General features: G+C 33.1%; 2 protein-coding genes across 3 annotated transcripts in view; one reads left to right on the forward strand and one right to left on the reverse strand.

Annotated features, from left to right (window-relative positions):
• LOC126853198 (uncharacterized) overlaps nt 1-15,333 on the reverse strand; it is a 167,802-nt gene that overhangs the window by 31,565 nt on the left and 120,904 nt on the right. Inside the window, exons 9-11 of one of the 2 annotated variants that reach the window (XM_050598751.1) lie at nt 5,090-5,249; nt 2,722-2,859; nt 244-415 (exon numbers count right to left, since the gene is read on the reverse strand). In XM_050598751.1, the coding sequence (XP_050454708.1) occupies nt 244-415; nt 2,722-2,859; nt 5,090-5,249 (470 nt within the window). The remainder of the gene's footprint in view (nt 1-243; nt 416-2,721; nt 2,860-5,089; nt 5,250-15,333) is intronic. The other variant, XM_050598752.1, reaches the window with a different exon arrangement.
• LOC126853223 (uncharacterized) lies at nt 6,492-12,028 on the forward strand. Its single transcript, XM_050598817.1, has 4 exons — nt 6,492-7,849; nt 8,589-8,694; nt 9,797-10,005; nt 10,183-12,028. The coding sequence occupies exons 1-4, from the start codon at nt 7,673-7,675 to the stop codon at nt 10,813-10,815; spliced, it is 1,125 nt and encodes a 374-aa protein (XP_050454774.1). The 5' UTR covers nt 6,492-7,672; the 3' UTR covers nt 10,816-12,028.

Raw genomic sequence — 15,333 nt, forward strand, 5'->3', positions numbered from 1 at the left:
CACAATCTTGTTAAAATATAAGTCATACTAAAATCATATCACTTTTACAAAAATTAATCTTGGATTGATTTAGAACAGCAATTAATCGATAAAAGGAAAAATCTGAGAATCGAAAATCTGAGATACTCAAATATGTAAATTCCGTTAATTACAGCCACAGAGCAATGTGTCTCTTTAATTTGTAAACTGCAATTAAGTGCAATCGCGGATTATTAGTTTGGAAATGCATGAAACTCCGGTTACCTGGCTTCTTCGTCGATAACGGGAGTAACGGTGCCTGAATATTGCGAATAATACGGATCTTCGTAACTGCTACCGGCACTGTAAGGCCCGGGTGGATATCTTCCACTTCCGGAACTGACACCGCCGCCACGCTCAGGGCTGCTCATGTATCCGCTTTCCCCGTGTAGTCGATCTGAGAAGATTTAAATCAATAATTTATGTTAGTCGGAGCGAGGAAAATTATCCATCCATTAAAGTTTTCTTTTCTTACATTATCGCATATTGTTATATTATTATAGTTTAGTTGGAAAAAAACAATGGCTGGTCTTTTCTATGTATAGCGGAGTTTACAATAATTAAATATACAAAACATATTGACAACAAAATAAAAAATTTTAAGTAATTTATGTATATGTATATTATATATATATATATATATATATATATATATATATATATGTGATATATATGAATGGTAATAAAAGATAAATACATAGATCAATAAAATATATCAGCAATAATTTGTTTAATGAGCTGATAATAAAGAATTAATTGCACAGCATTAAAATTTTTCATTTGTTCTATTAATCTTCATCATTGTTATTTGTTTGTGGCTCGATACCTCCGTCGAATTTCGTGATGCGCGAATGTACAAATAAAATTACGATCAAGGGACTGTATCAATAAGGGAACATCATTTATCAATCATCATGATGAAGGATGAAGAAGAAAGATTCTTCATGATCGTGCTTCTTATGGAAGAGTACAATCTACGAATCTCGAGTGACAACGAGAACGGATGAAAAATGGAATGAAAGGAAATGCTGTTTTTCGTATATGATAGCATTGTAGAAGGCAGGCGACATACGCAAAAAGTTTCTAAAGGTTCTTAAGGAGTTTAATTCTTAGTGTTGGGAATATATCAAGTTTTATAATTTTATAATTATAATACGCGTTCTATATGTATAATAATAATTAAAAAAGACGGGATTATTCAGACAATGCTTACAACATGAATACAATTTCTTAAATGTATTTGCATGCTGTAAAAAAATGTTTTGGAAAAAAAAAAACATTAGTAAGGAATAAAGATAAATTTTGAAAAAAAAATTTAAAATGCAATGTATGCATATCCGAGAATATTTCAAAATATATAACATGTTTCTCAATTTTAAATGTAATTAGAATTCTAAAGAATTTTGTTAATCGCAAATAAGAATTAGAAAATTAACAAACATTATTAATGAGCACTACATCGTAAGAATACATACCTGGTTAATTTTCGTATAATTAATTTAAAAAATAAATTAATATAAAACACAATAAAAAATTTGCGTTGCATAAATATTCGAATTTTTCAAGATTCAATTTCCGAGACAACAGCCGATAAAATTTCAATTTCTTCTTCTTTGCGCAATATGTCAATAATATTCAAAGTTCACCGACGTAAATGCAAAACGTTTCGATTCAATCTATCCGTTCCCATCTATTCCCAACACTATCTCCACGGTCTCGAGGTGGTTTAATTAAAACTTGGCTCCCGGCTTGGCTAATCGCAACTGCCAATTTCATGGTTTTCCTGCGGTTATTGCATTCCGAACAACCAAAATCACTTTTGTGCTAAAGCTTGTCCTTATTACGAATCCACATTGTTTCTGTCATGTTATACTAAAATATTTTTCGTATTTTCATTCATAGCTTATACATCGTTTTTTTATCCCATCCCCAATAATTTACTTTTATAAAATATATATAAAATTTTGAACAAACAGAGAAAGATTAATTCATGCGTCAAAATGGTCTGTGCATAAAATTGACAGAGATTTATTTATCACTTGAATTTTTAATTGCAATAAAAGCAACGATAAATAATCGTCTCCATAGTGTTAAAAAATAAAACAGAGTTGAATTTTATGTTCCAATCGGATTCTGTTTCGCTTCGAACACAGTTCAGTGATTGCACGATTTCAAAATTTACAAGGCGTATTGTCTACAGTGTATTCATTTCGGAACAAATTGCATCATGATGAAAGTCCTTAACCGGAAATTGTATCAAACGCAAGTGTGTGTATACGGCTGCGTGATTTGATCGCCTATACGTTTTTCGATACATATCCGTTGCTCCATCGTCCAGTAAGTTAGTTATAACATTTCAGTTCGGTTCGATATTTCCCTTGTGAATTGTTAACAATGTTGTCCAATCTCGTGACCGAGAGAAAAATTTATTATTAGTTTAGAACAAGTCATTTTTTATTTTGTTTGTTTATACAAACATACTTTTTTATGATCATTATAGTTATAATAATTGCTATTTCGCGTATCGTTAGTAATGTTAGTAATAAACAGATAATCTCATTTTGCAGACAAAAAAATATTTTAAAATTTTACATCAAAGTTTAGTCGATTTTCAACAAAGCAGATAAAAGCATATAATCGATCGTCCGTCCCGTTGCGGAAGGATCGAGCTGTGTCTGACGAATGTTTAAGGATACTACTGACCTGGTATACTATAGAGGGAGACCGAGCTGTCTCTAGAGAAGCGCGCCGAGCCCCCGAGGCTTCCAAGGGGACTCTTACCACACTGGTAGCTGCGAAGCGGCTTGGCCGGCGGCACCCCGCCACCACCTATCCAACCATCCAAAAAACCAAACAAAAAACCAATGTACCCAGGTGCTCCGAAGCACATATCTCTCTGCCACCTCGCTAAGCCCTTCGACGTTCAGTGCACATGCAGAAGTGAACAAGAGGGGATCTCGATCCGCGCGGTCGTTATCGATGTCTTTTCCCGAATTTCTCGGAGAGAGAGAGAGAGAGAGAGAGAGAGAGAGAGAGTTAACGTTCAAATTTACATAGTGCCTATATATAAATTTTTTTATTATTTTTTTATTATTTTATTATTTCGAATATATGTATGATACGAATCCTGAGCTATGATTGCGCACAATTATCAAGCGGAATAAAAGATCGGATAGAATAATATTAATAATCGTCTCTTAAAGATTTTTCCATGACTATGACACTCATATTTTTACAACAATTTTTGTAATAAACGCGTAATGATTTCGAATATCGTAGAAATTTAGATGCGACAGCTTGTCGACTTTTACATACATGCACTTCTCAATCACGTTGCAATAATCGCGAAACGTCAAGTGAAATTGTCTTTTTTGTTTTCATCTAATAAAATCGATTCATCTGACGGTGGTGTTTTATTCTGTAAGATAGATTCGTTTCGTCATAATAGTCGATGATTAATTGTAATTGGTCTACGATTAGCTGTTCACGTGTCCTGAATCGGTTCTTTTCGGCGTCTTAGTATCTGTTAAAGCAAAACGTTTCTCTCGACAACAAGGAGAACGTTCGTGGCGAGCGGAATTAGGTCATCCTTTCCCTTGGACTGGCATACAGCTTAAATGTTTTTGAGTCATCCCGAGTAGAGCATTTGGCCAATGCCGACGGTCGTAACGATTTCATATGTTGAATAATCAAGAATCGAAACGACCTTGCAACCGTCGATCGGAAGAAATGGAGAGCGATCGCGTGTATGTGCGTCTGTGTGCGGATATATGCGCGTTAAGCTTAAAGCATGAGCTAATGCAATGAAAAAAATTGATCGAGTCAGAAGAAAGTTTAAGAAAAAAAATCATTAAATTAAATTAAAAATAATCGTTTCTATAGTTTCAACACTACTTTACGTTTAACATTATACGATAAATATTAAGCAATTTTCAAATTACATTTAAAATTAAAAGTATTCAAACTTATAAAGTTGATTCACTTTGCGTAATATAATTATCGTCAAAATATCTTTCTATGTGTTTTATATAAATATTTGCGCTATGGATAAAAGAATAAATAAATAATAAAGAATAAATAAGTTGACTTAATAATCGATTCGACCAATTTTTATAAGCAATAACAATCAAAGGAGTTCTCTTTGTTTCTTTGTACGTCATATAAAGTTTGTCAGAATTGTAGACAGCTGTTTAAGCATATTAATTGTATTAAGACAACCAGAATTTCACAATATTAAAGTCTTTGTATATGAGTCAAATAGAATTCTTTTGAACAAGAACAAGTCAGTCTATTATCAACTTCTAGTTTCTTGCGAAACTAACAAGAATTAAATCCAATGTTAAAATCTTATTTTACAAACCTGCTTTGTTTTGTAATTTCAAAGATTTCACGTTTCTGGTCAACTTAATATAAGAAATTTGAGGGAATGCGAAATTATGCAGAGCGTGCGCATGTAGATTTCAGAAGAAGAATGTTCCAATGATTCGATATTACATAAAGCATTAATGTGCATGAAGGAAATGTAAGGAGAATGCGAAGCGATAAATTCTCATCAATATAAATGAGCGATCCAAAAATGTTGTTTTTAAAACGTATTTTTAAAAGTGATATCTTGTCTACAATATTAGATGTATGAGCGCGCGACCTTTATTATAAATATGACTTGAAAAAAAAAAAAAAATCATTTCCCAAATTAAATCGTTTCATCCAAAAATGTAAACTGTATACGTGCATATATTATATATAATAATTCAAAAAGGATTAATTATCATTGCGATATATTCACAAAAAAGTTACGTAAAATCTCTCGATTAATTTATCATTTAATCTAATTAAACAATGTGAGATGTTCTTTGATTTAAGACAATAAATTCTATACATCAAGAATTTAAAAAAAAAAAAATAATAAAATAATTTTATAACATTATTGGGCCGCTCATTGATGATCTCGAGGGTGTGAAATATGTCGATTATCGAGCAGTCGGTTATCACCACGTCTATACACAACGCGATAACGTATACATGTATGATGGGAATAAGGAAGAGGAAGAGAATATGGGCATTCGTATACCTGGTGTGGTAAGAGTCTTGGGCTGCGTCGGCGTCGCGTTCGGTCCTCCGACGACGCTCGATGCCGCCGGGCTGTACGCCCTCAGGAGCGATCCACCGCGCGGCAGGGTGCTGCTTCCGCCCACGTAATATCCGCTACCGGACGTTGAATTCTTGGCCGTCTGTAAGCAGAGAAAAAAAGTATAAGCGATTTACGCGCCGATAATCCAGAAACCGGGGAATCATTTATATATGATTTTTCAAACGAACGAGATGACAGTCGCAAAATTTAATTTGACGTGCAACTGGCAATCGATGCAACAATGTAATAAATTATCATCTAAATTTAGTTGTGGGATATGTTTTTGTGTTTAAAATTATTCGTCTTTTCTTAGAACATGTCGGCATCAGATACGGTAGATCTTTGCAGACAATTGAGATTTCTACCATGATTATTCGGGACTGCTATTTGAAAAAGAACTGTCGAGGTAGATTCTTATCCACGTGAATTCGTTATACGAGTATCTCTCCAAGGCTAGCGCTTTCGCAACAGGTTTCCAAGACTCGGTACCGTTAACGTTAACTTTCCAGAATATATTTTCGATGTGGGCATTTTTACGATCATTTTAACGCATGTGTTCGTCGATCGATTTCCCGCATATAAACCTTCATCAAGCTTGATTAATAGTGGATTTAATTCGTCGCAATTTTTTTTTCTATCACTAAATAATAATATTTAAAATTTTAAGAACTTTTTAAATAAAAAAATTATTTTTAGATATTTTTTACAAATATTTATACACGTATTTATCCCTTTTTTAAATGGCACGCGAGTTAATAATACAAGGCCTTGAACTCTCTTCCCTGTTTAACTTTCAAGAAAATGCACTCTGAAATATTCACGTGCGCAATAAAGCGCGTTTGTAATTCCGCTCCTGCTTGCGGCAAGGAATGTTTAAGTTATTTGCCGTATCATCTCGCTTATTCAGCGCGGCGTGTCTGAATAACTTTCCACGAAAGATCAGCTTTCCCATATCGATCATACAGTAAAATGCACGTTAGAGATTCCGCTTATGATAATATGTATAAAAATTTAAGAAACTAAAACTTACGCTGTGTCAAAAATTGATCGATAAGGAGAGCACAGAGAGTAGTAATTTTTATATAGTAAATATTATTTAGCTTATAGATCAACTATATTTAATATATCTGGAATAAGATAATTGTGGGTTTGTGAATTTTTCTGACATATCTATCCCACAATTGATACGCGGGCGATTTCGACGATCTCGTCACCTCTTTATACAGTGATAAAAATTACGTCGTGCGCAGTAGACTAAAATGGGCCGCCTTAACTCATGACTGCCAGGAAAGGTCCTCCCTCTTACCGATTCCACTCCGTACTCGCGTGCTCATGCTCGACCGATTCACATCGATTTCGCTTTAGTCGTTGTTTAACGTTGTCGTCGTGAGTTCGGCTGGTTTCACTCGTTCGGCAAATCGGTCAAAAGAAAAAGAGAAGAGAGAAAGAGACAAATTCGTCGATTACGGAGAGAATAGATCGAAACTAGAGCACTCCAATTAACGAAAAACGACGAGAGATCGATGAAAATAAAATCGAAAAAAAGAGAAGAAAAGTAAACTTTGTTCTCTGAGAGAAATTACTTAATTCCCTTCAGTGATTCATGTGCATCTTTCTTCGTAATAAATAACATAGCTCAGCGACGCGATAAGTGGAAAGAAAAAAATAATTGCTTTTCTAGGCATCGATCATAAGTCGAATGAAGAGAGAAGAAAGATAAATATTCTTCCTCTTTTTGCTACACGGGATGTGAAGAGAAGTCCAGAGAAGTTGTTGAAGGCCCGTCTTTCCATTCTTTGCGTCCTTTTAATTATAAAGATCATCAAACGGGGACCAATAGAGTTCTGTTGATACTTCTTCTGTCGAGCCTTTTGATTGCACAAATGGGAAAAGAAGGTCGGAGAGAGGATCGTTGCATTTTGTGCTTTGAATCATGATCACACATCGAGCAAAGAGAGTCGGCAGCAAAGTACCTTTACATTCTTCAACAAATATATCAAGTGTCAAAAAAGCATACGCCACGAAAAGTTTATAGTTTCTTGTTCGTGTTGACAGATGAAATGTTTTTTACTTTTCGATTGTAGGTAGGCTTGCAACTAATAAAAAAAATCTCTACAACGAGTGCAAGGTAGATTTGACAGACGAGGAGAGATGCTAAATAATTCTTTGCAGTTTAACGGAAGGGAAGGATAGACGAGAAAAAGGAGCCTGCATCACCGCATGTAAAAAAAAAAGGGTATTAGCAGGAAAAGTTGGCGAGAAAAGTTGAGCAGATGTAACGACGAAAGACAATCCTCTTTTCGTGAGCACGATCAGATGGACGTGGAATAAGATTAAAATAAGAGGCTGCAGCCAAGTGCGAGAGATAAAAGGAGAGAGAGAGAGAGAGAGAGAGAGAGAGAAAGAGAAAACCTGTGAAAAGAAGACGAAGCAATGCTGCATAAAAACTAAACGGCAAACTTTCGCTGCGAAGCAATTAAAGGAATAGCAGTTAGACCCAACGAGAGTGATGATAAGATAAGAATGAAGAAATTCGCGACAAACTTCGGAATTAGTGTTCTCTTCTTTTCGTTCTCCGTCCTGTTAGGTTCGCTTACTGCGGCGATTTCAGGGATTTCGACCGTACTTGCCGACGCCGAGAAGAATGTCGACAGTACTCCGATGCATAGCGTCGAATTGACGCAAAAGGGCTACATTCAAGTGAGAAATAATTCGAGAAAAATTTACACATCAAAATTTTTTTGTCGTTCCCTGCTTAACTGCATTAAATCCCTGCAGAAATTCTCGTAATTTCACTAAAATGCTCGATTAACCAAGTAAATGGCTTTAGATTGCGCAGTGAAACATTCCTGTGTTCAAATATATATTGAAAGTAAAAAGCTAATAAATAAAGGGGGGCAAATAATGCTAATCGATACGTTGTCGAATAGACCGGATACAGATTTTTCAACGAAGCATGGAAAATCGAGATTTCTATCGATTACGTGAGCAAAAGAGAATTATTCCATAACACGTGTAAAAGAAATTAGTTTCACATTGATTGCTTAATTTTCATTGTCCACTCTAAAATACGTCGATCGTGATTGTAAGCTTGTTTCTACATGTACAAGATATTCTAAGTCTTATTCTGCATTTTCTTTTATCTATACTTATTCTCTTCCACTGGTTTTCCAAGTGAACAATTTTGCAGTATACATTTTCTTTTATTATTTTTTTTTTCTTTCGATTCCTTGAATATCTTTGTAATTAATTTTCTTTCAAATTATAATTTTATTAAAACAATTTTATTAAACTTCAAAATACCTAATAAAATTTTCTTAAAAACATTGCAAGAATTTCAGAAAATTTCTCTTAAAAAAATTCAATTAAATCTAATTAAAGAATTAAGCGGAGTGTAGAGCAACACACGATGTGTGAGCTAATTATCCTCACTTTTTAGTTTCTCAGATGGGCAATACCCGTGCCGGATATTCATGAGTTTACATTCTGCCTTTGGATGAAATCAACTGATCTCAAATATCCACACTCGATCTTTTCATATTCGAGTAAGTATTATCAATAAAAAATTTAATATTCCCGTTGTAAATAAAATTTTTGCAAAAAGTAGGAAATGAAGACTTATAATTTGACAATTTAATAAAGAGATAAGCCATGTTATATATATGTATATAAAAAATTAAGAGATATAAAAATTGCTTCTTAAAACCTACAGGTAAAGATTATAAAGCTGTAAAAGATAACAATATGCATTATATCGTGAATGTGAAATTTCATCGAGACAAGTGCAATATCTATAAACGAGTGATAATAGGCGCCCATGTACGTTTCAGCACTACTTTCCACTTCTATCTTGGAATTGTTTTAACCGCTTTGAGACAATAATGAGAACTGTTGTCTTACATGGGGCTGCTATTACTATTATCCACTTCGGTATTCAACGAATAGTTACATAAGAGAATGATTTTCCCGCGAAAAGCCGTAACGAGAAAAGTATCTTCGTTCACGGAAAATCGTCGTTTTGCTCGCACATAGTGCGTGTGCTACTTCGTTGCAATTTAATAGTATGATAATGGACACTTGCCCCGCGGCATTATCCCTTTTATGTGTGAAAATTTGATGTGCTAAATTGCGTCTCCCTGATGAAATGCTAATTGCTTGAATTACGAAATTCTGCGAGATTTAACTACTCTCCGATAGCCGATGTAAACAGCATATGAATATTTATGATGAAACAGCCGAGAAAGCTATCGCAAATTCTTGATGGAAAATGTCACTTCGTTAATTGTTCCACGAAAATCTCAATCTTCTTGCATAATAATATGTTGTCGTACTATAAGGAGACTATAAGCTATCTCTCAACGTGTCGTAAAAAAATTAAGTGATATAAAAATTGTTTTTTTAATTTTAAAACTATAAATGTAAAAAAAATTTGTTAGTTTTGTCAGAGGATTGAGTGGAACTACTAATTAGAAGGCAGCTGTGATAAAAAAATGTTATTGATTTTTGAATAACATATTATTTAATAAATAACAAGCATAAAAATAAAAAAATCATCTTATGCCACATGCATAAATTCTGGCTTTATGTCTCGTTGCATTTTGATCGCGAGAAAGCAATGTGCAAATATAATTCTCTTTTACATCAAAGGGAACGAGCGGGAACGTTTGATTCGATCTTGGATATCATCGCGCGGAAGAAGCATTCATCTGGAAATCGGCGGCGTGGAGGTACTTCGAAGGTCGGTTCGTATACAAGAGCACCGCTGGTATCACATATGTCAAAGTTGGGAGAATCGGGTCGGTCGTTACGCCCTGTGGCTTGACGGGCATTTGGAGTTGCAAGGTCATCTCGAGGAGGTATAAATTCTATTCATCCTTTTAAAATATCTATAAATTTTCGCATAAAGACATTTCCATATAATTTAAATTTAGATTATGAAATGCAGGTTACTAATATTTTCGGCGAAAATTGTTATTGTCTCTAAATTGTTCTTTGTGTGATATGCGATTATTAACAAAAAAACTATTTTGCAGATAATCGAATATGTGATTCCGGGAGGCGGTGATATCGTCCTAGGTCAAGAATATACGGACTTCGATAAAGGGCTAGAAGAGGGCATCGAGGGTTCGGTCTTGGGCTTTAATTTTCTGCTGGCCTCGGCGTTCGATTCTCTCGATAGCGGCTATCGAAGACCCTTCCGATCAATCAATGGAGCTACGGATCAAGCCATGGTTCCCCTTGTCCGGACGAAAATGGCAAGGCGCGATTCGAATCTCAGAGCGGCGCGTGCACTCGACAGACTGATTTCGATGCGATTTGCGCTCAATCCTAATTGGTCCCGTAAAATCTTCCAGCAGTCTGTCGCAACCGTTTCGCCATATCGATTAAATATCGCCAACGGCACACGGAAAGAGGAGACATTGCCGATTCGTAAAAATGCGATATTTATTGATGACTTGATCGAAGAAATCAATTTATCTGGAAAACCATCGGACAATTCCTTGGGTATACAATTAGTGAAATTGTCTTACTCTCACTGTCAACTAGGCAAAGGTAGCCCGCCCATAGGTGGTTCGTTAATGTTGATTTCTTGGAGCAGAACACCTGTAAGGATGTTTGGCGGTGCTACCATAAAAAATGTCGGTAATGAATGCGGTAAATTTTAAGGGATTTCCCTTGAGAGTACGCATATTGTATCAAAATGGAAAACATATAATTAAATGATACTTTTTATAAAAGAAGAAGCCTTTGTCATAAAAAAAAACAATTAATATCAGAAAATTGAAAGTTAGAATTATTAAGTTCAAAATTTAATAACTTTTTTTGTGAGTAAAGTAAAATGTCTGTGTGTATTTAAAAGAAATATTGATAATATTATAATGATATTTTTATACAGAAGTATTTTTATACATTATTTGTATTTCAAAATTTTCCGTATTTTAGTGCCATATGTAGTAAGCTTGTTGCAGTCACCGATAAATAATAAGCGTAGACGAATTAGTTTTGATTCTTATTAATACATTTACGAGTCACGTAACTTGTCTGCGCGATTGCAGAGTTTCAAGTTGCGTAATTACGGTTCAACTTGAAACTCCATCCGCAATCGATGATCTTGCTTCACGTACCGACCAGCGTTAATTAATTCCATGAAATTCCCTTCAATGTAATCATAGTCGTGAAAGAAAAATATAAATGTTTCATACCATAAATAAACCGCGACTTTTTTCTCCATTTGACAAAAATATCGAACTTCAAAGATGTAGCTACTGTGCGTACAGCAAGATTAAACAAATTACAAAGTCATGATAATAAATCTTTATTCCAATAATTCCATTTCAAATCGAGTAGAAGAAAAGTCAGCCAGACAAAGTGTATGTTTAATATCACTTAATAAAAAAAAAATAAAAATTGTATATATGCTATTTAACGGTTGACGTTGTAAATTAAGTCCTCAACAGTTTAAAATGGAGCTAATTTATATTTCATTTTTAAATAGTTGATTTGTCCTTTTCTTGTACGAGATTTTGAAAGATTGTAGCTTTTGTGTATGTTTAACATCTTTTTTGTAAGCGGAATTTTGACGTTTGTTGACGTTCCGCCTATTCCTTTGACATTGATCACGTGTACAAACGTTCTGAGGATCCGGCCGGAGACGTTTCTCGCCGGTGGCGAATTGCGCCGGATGTTGAAATTCCGTTTTCATTTCTCGCAATCCGGATCGCCGCCGGCGAATAAAACGTGCTATCGGGAACCTCTATGTAACTCGCGTTACATAGAGTTTCGTAGTGCAGACATAGTTTCTACCTCTATAATAACAGTACCTTTTTTGTAATTTTTCTCCGATAATGTAAGTGTTCTAATATATAATATTAAAAGCTATGTAATGTGTTCATGTATTTCACAAAAAGTAGTGTTGTAAAGATCATTTTATCTGATTAATATGTTTAGATATGTTTTTTAGAATTTAGATAATTTTAAAAAAACATTCCACATTCCTACCTCTTCTTTTCTACTTATAAACGTGCATATAATCACATATCTATTAAATTATATGGTCTACAAGAAATAAGTTGTCGCTGTAAGATAAGAGCTACACACGTACGCGAGATGAAAGCTACACACGTACCGAATTAGCAATTACTAATTAAATTAATCACTGTTATATCACTGCCGTTGGCATTGCAAAGCTACAATGCCAAATACAGTTAAATAACGGAATTACATAATTGAATTACATCAACCATGTGTTTTCTCTCCAGCTATGCTCTATTTGGCGAATTTCGAGCGCCGATTCACGGAGCTCATGAAGTCATTTCTATGACCATTTGAAGAGCGTATTACGTTTTACGACACGTGCGATGGAATCAGATGAAATCAGATGGAAAAGAAAAAGGATACTTTGTTCTCTTAATGTTTTCGCTACATGAGGCAATGCGGTCTACGTGGAACGTGTTTCTGTTTTATTTCGACGATATCTGCAGGCCTCTGTGACATTAGGTGTTCTTGCAGAAGATAAAATTTACAGATATTAATGTTACGACAGCGCCGTAACCAAGGCGGCGTACTTGCAAGTTACGAGGACAAAATTATCCCTTCATTCACTTGAATGTCTTTCTCCCTCCAAAAAAAAAAGAAAAAAAAAAAAGAATAAAAGTTTAGACGTGGAGGATGTAAACAATTTTGTTGATTCTCAATTAAATTGACAATTAATATTATCAATAAAATAATTGTGTACCCGCTATTAATAGATATATTAATTTCTTTATAGATTACAATGATAATCGCGTAGCTATAATTGTGTTTAATAAATTATATTATTATAAATATAAAATATATATAATTATAAATATTATATTATTGACCGCAAATGTATATGTGTGTTTGACTTTTTATTATATTTATGAGTTATTGAAATCATGATAAAATTTTAAAGAGAGTAGTTTTTACAAAATATAAATAAAGTAATAATATAAATAAAAATTCATTAATGAGTACTATGGTCTTATTAATTATTACATATTAAATAATTATTAAACAGCTTTACCAATCAAGGGCTTGTGTGAATAATGGGGCACATTAATTGCGAACGTGCTTTAATAGTTCATTAAACAAGAGAATTTGGCTATTGTTCAAACCGAGTTAATGAATGTTTGCTATTAATTCAAAAGCACATGTTTATGCTTGTCAGAAATGTTTAAATATAAATAATATCTTTATTATATATCATTTCGCAAAACAATTTATTATAACCTTGTGTCTTTTTTACAAGAAACAAATTTAAATAAATTTAAATCTTTAAATCTATTAAAATATATAATAAACACAACTAAAAACTACTTTTTATTTTGTCAAGTTTAGTTTGAGTTTTCACTATTGCAATTTCATTGCAATATACTGTAGCAATTACACAACATTGCGTGATAGTTTCAAGGATATGAGAGAAATTTAATTTCGCTATTTAAAAAACGAATTAGAGTCTCTCAACCGATATATAATCATGCGAAATATGTAATTCTTCCTATTACAACACTTGCACGACATCGCGATCATCGTGTCCATCTGAAGTAACTATCGTAATGACGCGTAATGAATGATAGGCGCGTGGTACTTATATAACATGCGTAATTAAAAACCGCGTATGATATATCCGCTCATCCTTATCTATTAACTTGTACGACAAGTCCAATCACTTTCACGTCTCTGATTGATACAAAACTTTGAGATTGATGGCCATTGAGGTAGAAATGGTATAAAATGATATTTTATACAAAATATATATATTAAAATATATATTATTGTTTGTTATTTTTTTTAAATAATATTAATACACATTGTAGATATTTTACTTAAAAGTCGCTAAATTTAAATTGTGATTGTCTTTATTTTTTTTAAATCTTATTTTTGTTTATTAAATATAACAAAGCAAACTTTATACGCGAGAAAAATTGAAATCTCCTATACATACAATTTGCATGAAAATATTTATTATAAAATTAAGAATTTTGTGCAAAAAAAATTAAGATTACACATATGCTATGTTTCATATACATCACGTTTTTTTACTTTCATATTCTGCATAATGCATATCTCAGCAACCGTATCAGTATGTTATATGTTATTATATTAAATATGTTAATTACATATTAAATATTATATTCGTCCCTGCATGTATTTCACCGGACTTTTCGAAACTAAAAACGCTTTCGCTTTCTCCAAAATCGCTTACATTTACGATCGTAAATTACAATTACATGGTAACAGTCCGTATCGAAAAATTATGGTGGCATCTATCATAAAAATTGTATTGTCTAATGTATGTAATGTATTTTTTATGTCTCTTCATTTATATTCTTAGGAAACATTACTGACATGGTTAAAAAAATCTCCAGACGATAGCTCAAATATTTCGTTATATCGAGATTTTTTTATGAACGAAGAAATAACAAAAGAAAAATGTCGATGGATTGATACAATCATGCAAATATTTGTAACGCATGAACATGAAAGGTTTTGCCCTACAATATTCTCAACGACATTGTGCAACATGGGAACGATTCGAGCTTGACAATGTATAATGTCTATCTCATTTGAAATTAAAATACGACCGTTGTTAATTTGTCTTATGGAATTCACGTGTGATTGACTTTCATTTTCCATGGTAAATTTTTCCATGGTAAATGATATTTTACGGTGAAATCAATCATGTTTTTGCCGATTGCGATTAGCCAAGATATCGATTACGACAACATAATTATTAGGCTGTATATAATAATTGCGTGTGAGTTAAGTTTTATACACATGTACAAATAAGTGATTAAAAATGTTTACAATATAAGAACATATAAAATACATGTTCACAAATTTATTTATTAATTCAAATTTATAATTATCTTCAATTTTCTCAGATTCAGTAATTTTGTTTCGTATTTTTCATATAATAAAACAAAACTTATATAAAAAAAAATTCATAATAATATTACAGTTTAAAATTCATAATAATATTACAGTTTTCAAGCAGGATAGTTGATAATTAAATGTACTCCATCCGCGTGAAATTACAGAGATCCTATTATATAATAAAAGCATCCGCGCGCGATATCATTTCAAATGTAGTCTCCATGCAATATAATAAAAAAGTTTTAACGCCGTTCGTTAATTGCTAAGTCGCCAAATGCAATAGCTAT

The sequence above is a fragment of the Cataglyphis hispanica genome, chromosome 11 (assembly GCF_021464435.1).
Source record: "Cataglyphis hispanica isolate Lineage 1 chromosome 11, ULB_Chis1_1.0, whole genome shotgun sequence".
Classification (NCBI taxonomy): domain Eukaryota; kingdom Metazoa; phylum Arthropoda; class Insecta; order Hymenoptera; family Formicidae; genus Cataglyphis; species Cataglyphis hispanica.

What these genes read in the sequence shown, in the direction of transcription:
- LOC126853223 (XM_050598817.1), top strand. Translation starts at nt 7,673, where the DNA reads ATGAAGAAATTCGCGACAAACTTCGGAATTAGTGTTCTCTTCTTTTCG. An exon ending in CGCAAAAGGGCTACATTCAA is followed by an intron (nt 7,850 to 8,588) that starts GTGAGAAATAAT and finishes CTCACTTTTTAG; the next exon opens with TTTCTCAGATGGGCAATACC. An exon ending in TGCAAGGTCATCTCGAGGAG is followed by an intron (nt 10,006 to 10,182) that starts GTATAAATTCTA and finishes ACTATTTTGCAG; the next exon opens with ATAATCGAATATGTGATTCC.